Below are 19,263 nucleotides of genomic sequence, written 5' to 3' on the forward strand. Positions count from 1 at the left end.
AAAAAAAAAAGGTTTTGTCCGCCCCTCCAAACCAACACGATCTACTTAATAGGTAGAAGCGCTCTCAAGAAGTTTCTCCCAGAATTCATTCGGATGGTCACACCCACTTATCAATCCATAGGCTAACACATGCGGAATATCACAAAAAATCTTGAATTTTTGGTATTTCACTCATATGTTTTTAAAAAAACCTCCATCCGCCCCTACAAACCAACACAATCCATTAAATAGCTCGTCAGAGCGTTCCCAAGAAGTTTCTCCCAAAATTCATTCGGACGCTCACACCTACCCATCAATCCATAGGCTAACACACGCGAAAAATTGCAAAAAATTCTCAATTTTTAGTATTTCGCTCATATATCTTTAAAAAAACCTTTGTCTACTTCTCCAAACCAACACAAATCATTTAATAGTTCGACAGGGGAGTGCCCAAGAAGTTTCATGCAAAACCCATTCGTACGCCCAAACCCACCCATCAATCCGTACACTCACATACTGAAAATCACAATAATTTCTCAACATTTAGTATTTCGCTCATATATCTTTATAAAAACCTCTGTTCGCCCATTCAAACCAACATGATTCATTTAATTGATCGATAAGGGTACGCCCAATAAGTTTTGCCCAAAACCTATTCGGACATCCACCCATCAGTCCATAGGCTAACACAAACGAAAAATTACAAAAAAATCCTTAATCTTTAGTATTTTGTTCATACCGCCTCTCCAAACCAACATGATCTATCTAATAGGTCATCAGGGGGGCCGCCCAAGAAATTTTGCCCAAAATCCATTGGAATGTCCACAGTCACCCATCAATTTATAGACTAACACACACGAAAAATCGTAAAATATCCTTAATTTTGAGTATTTCACTCATATGTTTTTCTAAAAAACTTCCGCTCGCCCCTCCAAATCAACATAATCCTTTCTAAAGGTCATCAGGGCGCTCCCAAAAGGTTTCAACAAAAACCCATTCGAACACTCATACCCACTCATCAATCCGTAGGCTAATAAAATATGTTTCCTAAGTCGAGAGTCTTTTTTAGGATGACTCTTGGGCAATATTTGGCTTTAAGAAAGTTCGCAAAAGAGTAGGTTGAGTCCTAAATCTGCACCATCTCTGAATAACCATAGTATTAGCAAATATGTAACAACCTCGATATACGAACGCTCATAATAATAGAAGAAGAATGATTATTGAATTAATAGCCGAAATATTAGTGCAGAAGCCATGATGAGGGAAGTGAAGTTGAGATGGTTTGGACATGTGGGGAACGGATGTCCCAGTGCGGAGGTGTGAGAGGTTAGTTAGGGATAGTTTCAATCGAGGTAGAGGTAGACCAAAGAAATATTAGAGGAAGGTGATTAGACATGACATGGCGCAACTTCAACATCGAGAACATGACCCTAGATAGGAAGTTTTGTGGAGGCGGATTAGGGTAAAAGGTTAGTATTATATTAGGATGTTGTATCAATTATTGTATTATTTGGTGAATCTTGTATATGGTATTATTAGATATGGTGATTTCTATTGTATCTCGTCCTTTTAGAGCAAATGCACTGTTTTCATCCTGAACTATAAACGAAATTGTTGAGACACACCCGAACTTAAAAGGGGTCCTATTACCCCCTTAGTCTAATTAAAACTGTATTTTTGACAACCTTAGTGCCTACGTGGCACATTTATTTATGTGCTTTTGGTCATTACTCGCTTAGTACTTTGTGATATTAACCTATTTGTACTTTATCATACTACATTGTCCCTCTTACTTTGGGTTTTTCCTAACAATGTTTTCAATTTATTTTTTCTTAATGATATTAGAAGTATTTAAAAAGTCATCTCCATAACTCAAACTATTTTATTTTTATAATTTTTATTTAATAATATTCATCAATCTTTGACTTCACATTCCTCATATTCATAACTCCTACTCTTAATAATCTTCATTACTTCTATGTCTCTTCAAGTTCATAACTCCTAAATAATAATTTACTTATAAATTTTAAAACAATAATTTTGTTTAAAGTTTTTTTTTCTTAATTATATTAGGAGTAATTAAAAAGTCATGTCCATAATTCACATCACTTCATTTTCATAACTTTTATTTTAATAATATTCATTAATCTTTAACTCCACTTTCCTCATATTCATAACTCCTACTCCTGATGATCTTCATTTACTTCTATTCTCTTCGAGTTCACAACCCCTAAAAAATAATTTATTTATTATTTTAAAAATATTTCATGCATTTTTATTTGATCACAAGTGTCTCTCCCTCCGCATCTTCATCAGAAACGACACTTGATTCAAAGGCATGTTTCATTTTTTGTTTTCCTTCATACTCTTTAAAATACTCATTAATTTATTTTTATATTTATTTTTATAATATAATAGATAATGTACTTTTACCACATTATTTAGAAACGACTGATCATTATTTCCTAAGTACTTTGTGATATTAACCTGCTTGTACTTTTTCATATTACATTGTCTCTCTTACGTCAGATTTTTCCCAACATTGTTTCAGTTTGTTTTTCTTAATTATATTAGAAATATTTAAAAAGTAATCTCCATAACTCGCACCACTTTATTTTATAACTTTTATTTAATAATATGCATTAATCTTTGATCCACATTCCTCATAGTCATAACTCCTACTCTTAATAATTTTCATTACTTCTATGTCTCTCAAGTTCATAGCTCTTAAATAATAATATTCTATAAATTTTAATACAATAAGTTTATTTAAAGTATTTTTGTTTTTCTTAATTATATTTGGAGCATTTAAAAAGTCATCTCCATAATTCACTCTATTTCATTTTCATAACTTTTTAATAATATTCATTAATCTTTAACTCTACATTCTTCATATTCATTACCCCTACTCCTAATAATCTTCATTTGCTTCTATATCTCTTCAAGTTCATAAACCCTACAAAATAATTTACTTATAAATTTTAATATTTTAACAAAATTTCATACATTTTTATTCGGTCACAAGTGTGTCTCTCTCCGCTTCTTCATTTGAAACGACACGTGATTCAAAGGCATGTTTCACTTTTTGTTCTCCTTCATACACTTTAATATACTCTTTAATTTATTTTTAGATTTATTTTAATAATATGATAGATAATTTATTTTTATCACATTATTTTGAAACGACTGATTTATGAACTTAATTTTTTTCAATGTTTGTGAAAAATAGATCAACGATTGTTATTGTCTGAGAAATTAAGTTGTCAATCTAGCATCCAAAAAATAACAAAATGAAAACGCTGAATATAAGAATTTCAGCAGAAGTACTTTTTTTAGAAAAAAAATGTTAAAAGCTTCAAAGAGAAAGGAAAAAAGAAAACAGGAAAAACAACTACAATTTGAAACATTAGAACTTTAAATGATTGATTACTTGACGTACATAAATACAATATTTTAAAATTAAGAAAGCACGTCCAAATACATAATAATTAAAAAAATGAAAAATAAAATATTTACCTTTATATACTTCTTTTCGTTCACATGTTAGTTAATTTGTAAATCAAAATGATGGGGAACGGAGAATAACTTTGAATGAGAGTCTCCATGAACTACACATAAATTTATATAGGAAAAAAATAAAAACTTTAAACAATAGTTAATTATAAATTAAGAGAAGAAGAATCTTATTATCAACATAAGACAATTAAATTCTTCCTAAACTACGAAGAGAATTAAAGAAAATAAAATAATTAAATTCTCTAAAAACTATAAAGAGAAGCATAGAGAAAAGATCAAATCATTTTTTAAGAAACTATATCATCAAAAACATGAGTCGGAGAGGAAAGAAAAACCTTGTTGTCAACATAACATAATCAAATTTTTTCAAAACTACCCAAAAAAAAAAACAATATTAGTCAAAATCTCTAAAAACTACAAAGAGAAACAAAGAGAAAAATTAATCTATTTTTTAAGAAATCATATCATAACAAATTTAAATATATAATACAACAACGAAAGAGTTGTAATTATATTACGCATATCAATTCATTTTACCTCATAAAATGGAATCATGCAAAAATATCTAGCCATTTTCATTATAAAATCTCCTTGTAATCTGCAAAATCAAATAAAAAAAATTAAAAAGATAATCAACCAAAGAGACAAAAGATTAAGACTACGGAGCAGTGAAAATAGAGTGACCATTATATATAGCTTAAAATATATTTTTATTAGTGTAATTTTAATTTGTCATAAACTTGTATAATAAATAATTGAATGTTATGAATATGAAAGGATTGAAGTGATGAATATCAATTAAGGAAATGACTTTATAAAATTAAATAATTAAAACAAATAAGAAAAATTCAAAAAAAGGAGAAAAAAGATAAATAAGAATGGAGGTCACGGAGAGGCACCACATCACCTCACCTTCCTTTATATTATATACTAGCCAGCTTACGTCATGCTACGCACGACCCAATGTTGATCCTTAAAAATTTTACGTTATGTATAATTCTATCATTTAATTAAAAGTTTTATTTGTTTGGTTGATAAATTCTAAGCTAAACATATAATATTATATTTAGATTGATGAAATTTGCATAGCGATATTTTAAGTTGTTCAAACTTTTGTGACATTGATAGTCAATTATATTTTTTAAATAATTTAAGTTCTTAATTATTGTGATTTATAATTTTTTTTTCTATTCTTTTAATTAAAAGTGACATAGTAAATTATTATAAAAAATACTTGTGATTTTTTTTAAAGTGGCTCCATATAAGACGTCATTTTAATTTGAAACATCAAAAAACAATTTATCATTTTACGTCTATTTTACCCTTTTTATTAAATATTATTAATTTTTTAATACTTAAATTACTTATAATAATTAAATATGGGTAATTTAGTAAAATTACGATTGAAGTAGTTGAAACAGTCAGATCATAAATATAAATTTTAGTTTTTTAATTAAATATTATTAATTTTTTAATATGTAAATGACTTATAATAATTACTTAGGGCGAATATAGTAAATCACGATTGAAACAGCCGAGGCAGACATGTCGAACATGAGCAGCTTGCTTCTGCTTATTGTGACTTCTTATACAGGATACTAATAATATAATTTTTTTAATGCTTAAATAACTATAATAAGTAATTAAGGATGATATAGTAAAATTACGATTGAAGCCGCAAAACAGACATGTATTAAAAGTGATATAACATAATAACTATAAAAAATTACTTGTGAAATTAACCTGAGTGAGCTTCGTATAAGATATCAAGCTAATTTAAAATATCAAGATTTAATTTATTATTTTATATCTATTTTTATTAAATACTATTAATTTTTGAGTACTTAGATGATTTATAATACTTAATTAATTAGGAGTAATATGATAAAATTACGGTTGAAGCAGCTGAAGTAAACAGGTCAGAAATATTTATTTTACTTATTTATAATAAATATTATTAATTTTTTAATGCCATAAATAACTTATACTAACACGATTTATTTATATTAAATATTATTAATTTTTTAATACGTAAATAACTTATAGTAACACGGTTGAAGCAGCTTCAGCACTCAAACTCCCTAAAAAATAAAACATATAGATTATGTTCACTAGCATAATAAAGAGTTTGTTGTTTGTGAGTTAAATTTTCTTTCTACTTAGTTATAATTTACTTCTTTTAGTTCCAGATTTAATTTTGTATTTATACTTAAATTAGGGGCTCTAATAGCATAATGGCTGAACTTGTTATGATTTCCTTGGATTTATTTCCTACGAATTCTCTTTTAATTACTTGTTTGTGGTATTCCAATTGTTTAAGAACATTACATGATGCCTTTAATATTGAACTTATACATGTTATGTGGTCATATCTCATGTGCTTTCTTTAGAAATTTAACTTCCTTTGCGTGTATAGTATTTTACTAATGAAATACCATGATTATCTCAACGATTTCCATGAAAGATTGAGATTTGATTCCAAGGTTAATACATGATTTGTTGGAGTCCCACGTCCGTGGGTTAAAGGATATTTGGTCTCCTTATATGGTTATGGGCGATCCTCCTCTCGCTTTTGAGTTTGAGTTGGCCCAAGGTACATTTCTTTATTATGGTATCAAAGTCAGGTTCACATGCTCCAGATGTTCAATTCCGAGCGTGCGGGGGTGTTGGAGTCGGTCTTGGTCTCCTTATATGGTCTTGGGCATTCCTCCAGATGTCCAGCGGGGTGTTGGAGAAGGCTCCTTGATCTCCTTATATGGTCTTGACCCAGATGTCCAGTCCTGGGTGTGCGAGGGGTGTTGGAGTTCCACATCGGTGGGTTAAAGGTTCCTTGGTTTTTTGAGGCTGAGTTAGGCCTAGGTCCATTTCTTTATCATGATTACCTTTGTGGACTTCTTTTAGCATTCGCTTAAAGTTGTATGTTGCCCTTTTTGAATCAATACTCATTAATAACTAATAGTTCGTTGATCTGTAGCAAATCCGTGGTTTGTTCAATTTCGTTTTAAATGTGAAACTTTGCACTATCTCGCGACTGTTTCATTGCGTTAGATTGAAGCCATTGTTGCATCTTCTTGTTTGTCTCCTTGTTCAAAGGCGATAAATTTTGTAATAGCTGCAAAAAACATGAGTCCCTTAAAGCCTCCTTTCTGCCTGTTGTTTTTGATCTGTGTTTATGAATACTGTTGTCAGTTTTATTTCTCACTTAGAATAATTATGCTCCTTCTCCCCAAATAAATGTTACACCTGCAAGTTCTGTTTTCTTCTATTAAAGGTTAAAATATTGATATCCTTCTCTTTTATGTACTTTTGCCGTGTATAAAGGCCTCGTAATGTTTTTCCAGATTCTTCTCGGAATCATGCATTCTTGAGATTAGATGTCCTATATTTAGAAAATATTACCATCTATAACGATAGAATTTTTTCTTCCAGATCTAACAATTATAATACATGGGCCGAAGCCCAATCCTCGTGATTACCAGTGCCCATCCTTGATAACATCGTTTGAGAGTATACACTTGACTCCATGCAGTTTCAGTGAACCATAGAGATTGTGATGATGCTTCTATTGCCACAAGTATGATAATGGCTGGAGTACCTCTCACTGAACCATATCTTTGGTGTTATTTATCTTCCCTGGCAAAGGAAGAAAGAAATGGGTTAGAATCAGGAAGACTTCCTATCTCTGATACTTTCTATCTGATGGGGACATCTCGTCTGACGGATACTTTAAATCCTCAGGAAGTTTTTGTTGTTCTGTGAGTATACTCTTTAGATGTATTGTATATGATCCTTGTTGTCTATTAGATATGTCCAATAATGGTTAAAGGATAGACTGTTGTCATAAGGTTTCGGATGATCATTATCTCATGAACTAGTTTTTCGGTTGAGTTAGCCCCAAGGTTCATTTTCTTTACACGGTATCAACACTCCTGTAAACCAGGCCGAGGCGTGCAAGGGGTGTTAATTGCCCCACATTGGTTGAGAGAATGAGCCGTTGTCTCCTTATGTGCTGTTTTGGGGTTGAGTTAGGCGCAAGGTCTATTTTCTTTACATTGTCCTATCCCTAGGAAGGATTGGATGCGTTATCTCATTGTGGAAAATCTGGCATTAGATCCCATAACACGACTCTAAAGAAGTTTCGTGAAAGCGGATGCAGGTGCTTGTACCATGCACTAAAAATTTGCACTTTGGTCAAAGATACACTAGCCTCTTTCTGTTGGAATCCATTTCATCAATGCTCATTTGGACAGTAGTCTAGTGAAGAAGTTCAATTAGCCTAAGAATTGTATTGATATGTTTCAGCATGGACACGTTTGTCACTTGTGCATCTTTTTGATACTATGCCTGTATTTTCAACAGTCAAACTGGAAATTTACTATGTAAAACTCCCCCGTTATATGCAGTGAACATGGACAAATATACGGAGAGGTACTAGCATACAGGAATCCTGGGCTTCAGTTTGGTGACATCCACAGACTACTTGCTGTCCCTGTGAAGAACCTCGGAGACATAATTGGAAATGCTAAATATGGTATTTTCTTCTCTACCAAAGATCCAAGATCCGCGGCTAGCCGGCCACTGAAATTGCTAATGGCGATTTTGATTGAGATAAATATTTTGTCTCTCAGAACCCCCTGGTCAACTTTTTCTCTACTACTGGCTAACTTCTCTAGTTTCTTTTCCTAACAATTTAATTGAACTGCCTCAAATTGGTTCTTCATTTGCATTTTGCACTCTACATGTCCAATTAGACTTGATATTGAAACACAAATAAATGAAAAGAAAAACGAACATATTGTGATGTCGTTTCATTTCTTGAATGAATGAAAATACTCAAGGAGTTCCAGCCAATTTAAGCATGTTATGTTGAATGCTTCAGCTGTTAAAATATTACACTGCAAGTACACCATGGAGCCAAATCTATTCAACACCAATGACATTGCATAGGGAGCCCAACAACTTCTCTGCGGAGGAAAGGGATCATGAACTATTTCAGACATTTCTAGAAACTAGGATGCCAAAGTGTGTATTATAATATACTTATCACAGTCTTTATTATAATATCACCTCAGTCTAGAATGCCCTTTTTTGCCTTCCAAAATTAGAATGTCTCTCTGATATTGTCTGAAACATGTCTCCTCGGCTCCATGAAGAGTGCAACATACAGTCCGACTGTCAAAGTTGCTCATACTCAGGAAGTCCTCGAGCTGATGAGCAATGGGTGACTGTGGAATATCTTTTCTGAAAGGCAAGATCCTTGTTGATAAGTTACTTTCATTTGACATGGCTAAACTTCCTGTAATGTCTGTAGATACTGAAATAAATGCTCACGTTGGACAAGAGTTGGTTTACACTTTCAGTATAGCATGACTGACGCTTCTGCTAACTGATACACACTCATGGATAGACTTCTGATATTGACAAAAAACAACTCCTCTGAGAATGAAGAGACGAAGTCCATGAAAGAAAGTTGTTAGAGTTGATTGATTTGTATTATGATGCTACAGATGCCCCAAAAAGTGGGAATAAGGTTATTTTCTTTAACCAGATCTCTAGTTTGACCTCACTTATTAACAATCCTATACTTAATCACTGTGCTCTTTAAGTGAGTGTTTCTACTTTTCTGTTCTCTAAATCTTTTCTATTAGTTTGATGACTCTCTTGCCTGAAAACTTAAGATTCACTATCATGTTGTAAAGAAAAATATGCACATCTAGACCATAAGCGATTGACAATCTACTCTTGATTCCAAAGCTAGCATAGGATTGATAAAATATTTTGTTGTTAAACGGTTTTAATCTTGTATAGCCTCCACGGGGTAGGGGTAAGGTCTGCGTACACTCTACCCTGCCCAGACCCCACTTGTGGGATTACAGTGGGTATGTTTTTGTTGTTTTAATCTTGTTGAGTTATCAAGTTCTTGTCTTACATCTCTTCTAACCACAGGTATTCATCCCAAAGAGATTGAAAGTAGACAGGTTTCCGCATTTCTTACAAAATAAAGAAAGCAATCACTCTACCTCAGTCTTAAGAGAAATTTATGACCGGGTTGATAAATTTAAAGCTGAAGAACCAGCTGTCATAGGCAAGTGTTTGATCCATATACTGATTGAAAATTTTCCATTGCTTAGCTGACCAGGTTATTAAAAAGTACAAACAGGTAAAACCTTCTTCTATCAATCCTAATAAATTTACTTCAATAATATCATTGCAGACAAACACTCAAACTTGGCCTCAGCTGGCAAGTAAGCACTACATCTTTGAAAGTGCACATCTAGACACCTCTACTTGATCTCAACTAGCAACTAAACACTCCAACTCATCTCTATAGTGTCTCGTGGACACCTGACACTGACGTAACACATAAATTTTGGAGTGTTTAACTGACACAGTGGAGATGAGCTGATGTCTCTAGATGTACATGCTCAAAGTTGGAGTTTTAAGTTGTCAGTTGAGGCCAAGTTGAAGTGTCTATTTATACATTATGCCTTCATTGTAAGAGGGTAAAAAGATGAAAAATATCCTGTACTATATGGAATATCCTTGTTATACTTTAGGGGTAATTCATATCGTTATTGTTAGCAGATTGTCTCATATGCCTTGACTCTAAACGGAACTCCAACGTGAATCCTAACTAAAGTATAACTGAAGATAACTCTGTTCACTCTCTCCTTTAATAACGAGAGTGTGAGTATCACAATATACTGGTATCTGTGGGAGCTAACAAGAAAATAATTGTGAGTTCAGTTCTCACTGTCCCTACTCCTCCTTCCTCTCCTCGATTCCCCAGTGTAACAAATTTATTCTTTGAAGCCACCATGAGTGCTCATTCATACCTTGAATTTCAAATTTTCGTGCTGCTACTATATGAAGCGCCGAATATGGAGGAGAGCATATGGAGTAAATCGGACATACTTAACGAAGCACTTGCTATTTATCGCGTGACTTATGTTTATGCAAAAGCTATAGATGACGTCAGAACGTGTGGTTTTGCATGGAAAGTTGTAGGTTCAGCTCTTTGTAGGCTTCATGCTAAAGAACATAACCAAAAAATCGCCGTGTCATCTTCTGTTGTGCACAAATTATTGAATTTGAGGATCAAAGAAGGGTCTAACATGCAAAAATCTGTGTTGATGATGTAGTGTATATATTGCTTTTCTTGTGTTCCTTTATTTTCCTCCCAAATCTTCACATTAGACGACTTTTATAACAACAATAACATACTTGATGTAATTCTACGAGTGAAGTTTGTTAAAAGTTTGGATGGTCTCTCAACTTTGGGTGAGTGGCCATCAATAATCACTCAACTTTGTTTTGTCTTCCAAAAGTTACTCGACTTCGTTGTCTTTCTAAATTACTTAACTTTGCCAACTTAGCTACCTAATAGACGAAAGAGAATACATGCAATTTTTTTTTTCAAAATCTTAAACTGTAAGTGTCTAATTGGTATACTTTAATAGGAATTGAGATATTCAATTGAAACAAGATTTAGTTTGAATATTTAAATGACAAATTTAAAGAGCTAGTTACCATTTCTTTTGCCGGATGTACTGACACGACATATTCAAGGTGAGGTACCATGGTGCATGTTATTTGTTGATGATGTAGTACTAATTTACAAGACCTACATTGGAGTTCAGAGAAACTTTAAAGTCTAAAGGGTTTGAATTGAGTAGGACCAAAACTAACTATGTGAAGTGTAAGTTCAGTGAGGTGTCACAAGAGAGTGACGTGAAAGTGAGACTAGAGACACAAGTCATCCAAGAGAGATAATTTCAAGTATCTTAGGTCTTTTTTTCAGGCAAACGAGGAAATTGATGATGATGTCACACATCGTATTAGTGCAGGATGGGTAAAATGGAGGCTTATAGGATAAAAGATTAAATATGAAGAGCAAGGGCAAGAATGTGAAGATTTACTGGGTAAAACATTTAAAAAGAAAAGTAGGACTCCCGTTGAGTTAAGCAGCCTCTTGTGAGGCTGAAAAAGATAGTTAGGCTTCAACCTATATTGTGCACATGTAACCTGCTTCAACCTTGCATGTCATTTTCTTATAATCGAGAAATCTCTCGAGTACAGTGGTGGACGATTGAAAACTCGTGCATAATGCGTCCACCCCTTTGCTTTTCCACTTAAATGTATGGCTTTTGTTTTCCCGTAGGCTTTAAGCCCGTGACTATAACGGCCCAGTCCACTAGTGATATCATTCGCCCTGGGCCTAGGCCCTCATGGCTCTAAAATTCATCACTAGGGTTTAAGACTTGCTTACTTATATACCCAACATCTATCTTGTGTTTTGCCGAGAAGAGCAAAAGGGTAGAAGTGATTTCGGGGTGCAATTTTCTCTGGTGAATTTTCCGGTGAGACTTAAAAAGGGGGTTGTATCTGCAATCGATAGTATGACAATCAAATGGTAGTGATTTTGAATTTCACTAAAAACATAAAATTATTTGTATATCATGTATGTATATATTCATGTATATAATTTGTTACTTTGTCTTTCGCCAGGTTGTTGTATTGGCTTCCAAATGCAGGCACAACAATCAACAATCAACTACTAACAGAAATATCTCAATGTGCTGAGATAATTAATGGTGTTAAAGAAGGAAGGTGGAAAACCACTCTTAGCTTATATAAACCCATACTCAAAGGTATTTTATTGCCCGATAAACTATAAAACAATGATTTATTTTATCTGGTTTCGTTAAAATGATTGCTTTTTTGGGAAAATTGTATTATCTTTGCATTGTTTGTTTATATCTGCGATTCGCTATAAGAGCATTGGTCATGGTTTGAACTCAATGGAGCACATTTTCCTAATTTAAAGATTGTAGTTTTAGAGTTTCCTCTTATGTAAGGTAAATTATATATAAGCGAAGTAATAAGGAATGATTTTGGTCAAAAAGAGAGCAAAATAGTTGTGGAGGATTCGTCTAGCTGGCCCCACTTTGTATAGTTAATTGATTAATTGGTCCTTTTTGGTGAGGCAGCCTTTCGAAAGAGTGGTAAACTCAAATAGGAAATGGTGTCATTTATAGGGTAAATAATTGAATATGAAGATCGACGGAAAGGATGTGAAGATTTACTTAGTAAAACATTTAAAAAGAAAAGTTAGAGAAAAAGGTGTCCAGTCCTTTGGTCTTTTGAGAGAAAGACCCTGATCCGTCTAGGCTATATAACGGATGCGCACATACATTGATGTATGTTAGTAATAACTTTAAGCTATTCATTTACAACTAGTTAGGCTTGATAGTACATTTATGCAAACGTGAACTTGCTTCAACCTCACATGTCATGTTCTTAACCTTCCCACAACGAAACCATCCTGTCGAGTCATGATTAGATCGACCAATAATTGACCACTATTGCAGAAAAATTGGAAGCCATAGACGCTTTGGCTTCTGATGTGGCTGCATTAAAATCACAAAACTATCAGAATCGGAAAGAAAAGTCTGAAATTTTACGAAAAGAGGTCGAAGTTGATAGCACTTGGAAGAATCAAGAAACTTGTAAGTTGTTAGTTCTGGTACCAAAAATGTACATTTTATTCATCTGTAGCGGTACAAATATATAGTAGAGAAAAACAAACAAACTAGTCATCATATCCCTTGATTAGGTGATCTAAGAATAAACGAATGATTTTATTTGATCTAATTTCCTAAACTATTTAGTAGTAAGTCAGATCTGATTTTTATCAAATTAATTAAGATCCTACAAAATCAGACCCTATCATAGTTGGATATTCACAAATCAACAACACCCACCCACCCACCCCACCCTCCCCAAGTTGACATGTAAATCTGTCATGCATAACTTGCTTACAAGAATTTCAAATTTTGGTTTAAACAAGCCTTTTGTAAAAATATCCGCGATTTGTTGGGACGAAGGGCATGCATACACTTCCTTCTTCAATCTTCTCTTTTATGAAGTGTATATCCACTTAAACATGCTTTGTCCTATCGTGTTGAACTGGATTGTGAGCAATACTTATGGGGGACTTCTTGTCACTCTACAACTTCATTGGTAGAGTAAATGGGCTTATCAGACTTTCCATCATCCTCTTGAGCCAAAACATTTCACATATCCCATGAGCCATAGACCGGTATTTAGCTTCACCACTGCTACAGGCTACATCATTCTGCTTTTTATTGCTCCAAGTCACAAGATTTCCCATATAAATGTACAATATCTGGACATAGACCTTCTGTCAGTAGTAGAACCTGTCCAATCTGTATCTGTAAAGCTTTCAATGCCCCTATGTTGACTCTTTTGAAAAACATTCCTTTACCTGGTGAATTTTTTAGATATTTTAGAATCCCGTAGATTGCTTCTTGGTTCTCTTCCTTCAGAGAGTGCATAAAGAGAGTGCATAAATTGACTGACTAAGCTTACAACAAAAGCTATATCAGGTCGAGTGTGTGACAAGTAGATCAACTTCCCTACTAGTCTCTGATATTGACTTTGGTCAACTGAATTTCCTTCTTTATTTGTGAATTTTATATTCGGATCAATAGGTGTTTCAGTCGGACGACAACCACTCATCCCTATCTCCTCTTTTAAAAGATCAAATACATGCTTCCTCCACAATGCCTTCTTTTGATCTCACTACTTCCATGCCAAGAAAATATTTCAACTAACCCAAATCTTTGATCTTGAACTCTAAGGCCAACTGTTCTTTTAAATTTTTCATTTCGGACAAGTCACCTCGTTTAAGTATGAGATCATCAACATACACGATCAGGATAGTCGTCTTTTCTCAAGAGAATGTCAAAAAAACATAGTGTGATCTGTTGCCCTTGAGTGTACCCTTGTCTTTTTACAAACTGAGTAAACCTCTCAAACTAAGCTTTTGGAGATTGTTTGAGCCCGTAGAGAGATTTCTTTAGCTTGCACACACTAGTTCCATACCTTTCTTCAAAACCCAGAGGAGGATCCATGTAGACTTCCTTGCACTTTATTTAACCAGTAAAGTTTCATTCTCATCTCTTCTTCATCCTAGATTCTCTCACAGGCTTTGAGCCCTTGCCGTATGTCTTAACTCATACATCATGTGTTTCCCTCTTAGCACTAGATCAGAACCCTGGGGCAACCTTGCATGTCATTTTTGTGAGTACATCTGCACCTTTATGGGAGAACTGATGAATTTATTTTCTTCTCTTTGTAGAAAAATCAGATGCATCGGAGTTACCCCAAGAGTATTTGGGGATTTTGCTTCATGAACAGCCCAACAAGTATTACATGGTAATTAGAGGGCAACGGTTGATCATGGAAGCAGAGTCATCAATGCAGACGATAATGGAGAAATTGCAGTCTCACCAACTGAGGGTTGGCTTTAAGTTTGAGGTTTGTATTACTGAGATCTGCAAATTATTGTTCTTACTGAATGAGGATGATTATCTTATTTAGCACTATCCAGTCTTGGCTTTGTAAAATTTAAGCGTATTGGCCAACTATTCTTTTCAAACAAGATTCATTCATTTGAACTGCCCAAGCTTGTTCCTTGCAATACCAAAAGCATTATATGTTTCCGATGAAGTTCTTTTTCTGGTAAATAAATGATGTTATTTAACCAAGGAACGATTACAGCACAAGGAGAGTGAGAAACACTAGCCTCCACTCTAAAAGCATAAGAAAGCAACTATTACGACTGAACTTTTGTAAGCACTGCTACATTGGATTAAAATTGAGGGATTGCAACTTGGATGCTATCCTTAGCATCAGCTGACCTCTAAAGAATATCTCTTGGGCAATGATTCTGCATAAGGTCTTTACGGTCCCGTTCTTGTGTTGAAATATCCTCCAATTCCTTTCTTTCCATGTATGGAAGATACAAGATGCTGTAACCATTCGGAATACGAGTGCAGCAGCAAATTTGCCTTTATATTACTTGTGACCCATGCCAACTCCTCTCTCCATGTTAAGGTCTGTCTGGATATCCCTTGCCAGGTTAATAGTTTACTCCACCATTCAGCGGACAAGGGCACTCAAATAACAGATGTGGAACCGAGCCCAGCCTTCTGAAAAAATATGCATTAAAAGCATCACAACCTGTAAGCTGCTGTTGTTTAGTCAGGCAATTCATTACGTGTAGTATTCTAGGATTAACAACAGGAAGTTGGGGTTCTGAGGTTCCCAATAAGGTTCTATAAACTGAATTACTTCCTATTCAGTATCATACTCCGCGTGCAATAGGTTGCCATCTGAATCCAGTGGTGATCTGATTTGGTTCTGATTCTGTCTGTGTTTCATGCTAGCGTAGAAATATTTTGAATTGGGATCACCAACTTGCAACCAGTGGATTCTTGACTTCTGCTTGAGGATGCTTTCCTCTATCAAACTCCTGTTCTCCAGTTCCTTGTCGTGGGACTCTTATGGTATTTTGCGATTTATCTAATTGTTCCCTTAATCTTTCAATACCAGATAACTCCTTCAACTTCATCTAAATTTTTTGTATGTCATATCCTGGTGTATATGTCTCCTATGGGAGCTTCATAATTTCTTGGAATTTGGCATGGCCAGCTAGGGCAGCCCGGTGCACTATAGTTCCTGCGGGGTCCGGGGAAGGGACGGGTCCACAAGGGTCTATTGCATGCAGCCTCACCTTACATTTCTGCAAGGGGCTATTTCCATGGCTTGAACCCGTGACCTCATGGTCAACTAAGCAATTTAAAATCTAAATGGTCTACACTTGTTATCTGAGGCAATAGCAAAATTGATTGCAATTGGAGAATGACCAGAGAAACTAGGGTCCATGACACAGGCCTCTAAATGAGGATGAACACACAGCCATTCAACATTGACAATAGCCCTGACAGTTTTACTAAGGACATGTCTGTTGGACCAAGTAAAGTTCCTATCCACAGGCTTGAGCTCAGTCATATCCTATCACCTCGTAACTGGTGTATGAACCCCAGTTACTATTCCACTTCCTTGTGCACAACTGGCAGGGCTTTGCAGAAGGGGGCTTGAGACCTTAGGCGCAGGGATGCGCTACTTCACCACAAGGCTTGGCCCCCCAATCACTAATTCCACCAGAACTAGCAGATCCAAAATTAGGGGACGGTTGCTTGTCCCTACCCTTCATTGTTTGGACCTATTAGCAGTGACCTCTCAGGCCGTCTCTGTGCTAGCAGGGTCAATCCTCCTTGGATCCGCTTCACCAAGTTTCATTTTGTCCTTCCATGGGCGACCTTGTGCCATCTTCGGCTGCCATCGTAGGTTAGCAGGTCACACTAAACATACGCCGATAGACGAGATAATCAAGTCTTGAGGTTGAGTTTAATTGCTACTAAATTACACTCTCTGACGAAGACAAACTGTGTTGTTGGTGAAGGTCTTCTATTCTTTATGGTGATTCTTAGAAGATATTTTTCCATAATTTCCATTGTTTGCCTTGTTTTGGTTTATCCTTCAGAAGTCTGAAGAAAGACTTACTTAGCACCACTTCATAATGCTCATTAAATTATTTGACTTATACAGGGATTCCAGTATCAACTTGGTGAATTCCGGTTGCGAGTAGGCAAAGTTGTTCCATTTGGTTCTGAGAGCTTGAGGGGAATAGTCATGGAGGTATGAAATACTTTTCTCAGTTGAATGCCTGTTATGTGGATAAGCCTTTTTCTCTCTGTTATTCTTCATGGAGATGAGTTGATCTGTTGTCTGTTGGTCACATGAACACATTTTCACTTGAGACCTCAATGGGGCTTAAGTTGTTTCAAACATTTTTTTTGCATTCGATACTTTCAGAGCAGATGCATGTTGAGAGCAGATTCGTACGAAATCATCTGTCTACTTCTGTTGGTAGGTTTTTCCAGGTTGATCTTATTTAAGGTAGAATGAGGAGACGATGAAAGAGAAAATAAGATGATAAACCTTTACCTGAACACCATTATTTTATAAACCAAATATAAAAAGATGGATGTTTGTTTCTTTCCTGTCCTCTCATTTTCTTCAGCATAATCTTCTGCCTTTTGTTTTTCTTGATAAAGGTAAAAACATATTAATTGAGAAAGTGGAACCAATATTTAGAGAGCAAAAAAAAGAACAGAGGATCCTAAAAGGTCTTTACTAGAGTGATAGCATCAGGTGTCTGAGCTAGAGTGAATAGGACGGTGAATCGCTCCCTTAAAGTTTCTTTCTTCTCATCAGATTATATGTTAACTTGGTGTTTTTTAACTTGCCAGTGCTTTTCTCCACCTTGTCGTTGCATTGGAACGGTACTCCACAAATTTTAAGTAGTTTCTTTTGCAAGCATGTTGGCCTGACAAGATGTTTGTTTCTTTTGTAGATGGAGTATCTTCCAATTTCCTCAGTGGAGATATCACAGCTGATTATGAGTGAACTCTTCGACATATGGAAGGAAGCTCTTGAAAAAAGATCATTACCCGGTCATTTTGTGCGCGTTGAACCAAAATTTTCAGAGTATGGCCTCTCTGATCAGTACACTTCACAGCACACAGCTTTACAATATGCTGACTCCCTGGCTCACATGGTACCAGTAGATTCATCATCAAAAACAATGAGAAATTAGAATCTAGCATAGTGTTCTGTTGACAAGTTAAGATTTTAGCCTCGGTAACTGTCGTATTCTCAATACAAATACATTAGAAGAAACTAAAGTGTTTTGAAAACCTGGTCATTATGATGTTGCTACTGCTGCCTTATATAGAAAAGCGACGTTAAAGACAGATAAAGTGAATTCGTCGTTTTTAACCTTGGCTTCATGCAGCATTGAGATTACTGATATCCAGGAGTAGCACTTCCTATAAATTCTGCTGTACTCTTTATGTTGAGAAACAGATTGGGAATATGCAGGTAAAGCGTGATATCGATAGATAGCTACTTCTTATTTACTCTCTGCAGAGCCAAAATGTCAATACAGATCAAGCTTAGAGATTCACTGAGCTTGAATATATTTGCTTGAAAGGATAGAACTCCGGTTTGTTGTGCATATCGGGGGTCTATCGGAAACAGCCTCTCTACTTCTTCCGAGGTAGTGGTATGGACTGCGTACACTTTACTTCTTCTGAGAATATGGATTCGAGTCGTGAAAATCAATAATTGACACCTTTTACAGAAATGAAGCCAATTTACAGCTCGTTATATATTTATAATTGCTTCCAATAATTATGAATCTATAGTGAATTTTTTGAGAAAGACGCTATTGGTGTCAGATTATAATACACATCACACACTCTTGGGCCGAGTTTGAAGTATCTAGATGTGCACTCTCAAAGTTGAAGTGCTTACTTGCCAGCGGAGGCCGAGTTGAGTGTTTGCTTACGTACTATGCCTAATACTATTGTTTTAGTTGGTAAGGTAGGGAAGAGTGTTTTGTTTGTATTTGTGTTTGTAGTTTCTTGTTCGTGATGTTTATGATTTTGAATAGCTAGTTTATAGTATTAACTTGGAGGTGTCTTGTTTCCTTTATTATCTAGCGGTTTGATATCCCTATCTATTGTTTGCTTTTATGTTTTTGTTTGTTATACTGTTATCTGCTCTGAGCCGAGGGTCTATTGGGAACAACCTTGCTACTTCATTTGAGGTAATGGTATGGACTGCGTATGGTTTATCCTCTCAAGCCCCCACTGTGTGGGAATACACTGGGTATGTTGTTGCAGAGTGCTCCTAGTTCTACATCTTCAGTGTCAAGGGCACGCATGTTAGTGATGCATTTGCAACTTTTAGATAGTGAGAAAACAATAGCTTGATTGACCCTTGCGATTGAATCTGGCTAGGGGCGCCCTTGTAAAAACTAAAACCTCGTTA

The 19,263-nt window shown here is 35.0% G+C and overlaps 1 protein-coding gene across 8 annotated transcripts; it reads left to right on the top strand.

Moving 5' to 3' along the window:
• The first annotated feature begins 5,615 nt into the window (after positions 1-5,615).
• LOC107841026 (mediator of RNA polymerase II transcription subunit 20a) lies at positions 5,616-18,258 on the top strand. 8 transcript variants are annotated; one of them, XM_047396542.1, is made up of 7 exons: positions 5,658-7,250; positions 7,899-8,132; positions 8,807-9,025; positions 12,004-12,146; positions 14,660-14,838; positions 16,975-17,064; positions 17,783-18,258. In XM_047396542.1, the coding sequence occupies exons 3-7, from the start codon at positions 8,991-8,993 to the stop codon at positions 18,023-18,025; spliced, it is 690 nt and encodes a 229-aa protein (XP_047252498.1). In that variant the 5' UTR covers positions 5,658-7,250; positions 7,899-8,132; positions 8,807-8,990; the 3' UTR covers positions 18,026-18,258. The 8 variants fall into 8 exon arrangements, with proteins under 8 accessions (XP_016540515.1, XP_047252498.1, XP_047252499.1 ...); XM_047396543.1 differs by having other exon boundaries at positions 5,658-6,354; positions 6,925-7,250; positions 7,899-9,025; XM_016685024.2 differs by having other exon boundaries at positions 5,658-6,309; positions 6,925-7,250; positions 7,899-9,025.
• The last annotated feature ends 1,005 nt before the right edge of the window (positions 18,259-19,263 follow it).

Source organism: Capsicum annuum, chromosome 9 (genome assembly GCF_002878395.1).
Source record: "Capsicum annuum cultivar UCD-10X-F1 chromosome 9, UCD10Xv1.1, whole genome shotgun sequence".
Classification (NCBI taxonomy): Eukaryota; Viridiplantae; Streptophyta; class Magnoliopsida; order Solanales; family Solanaceae; genus Capsicum; species Capsicum annuum.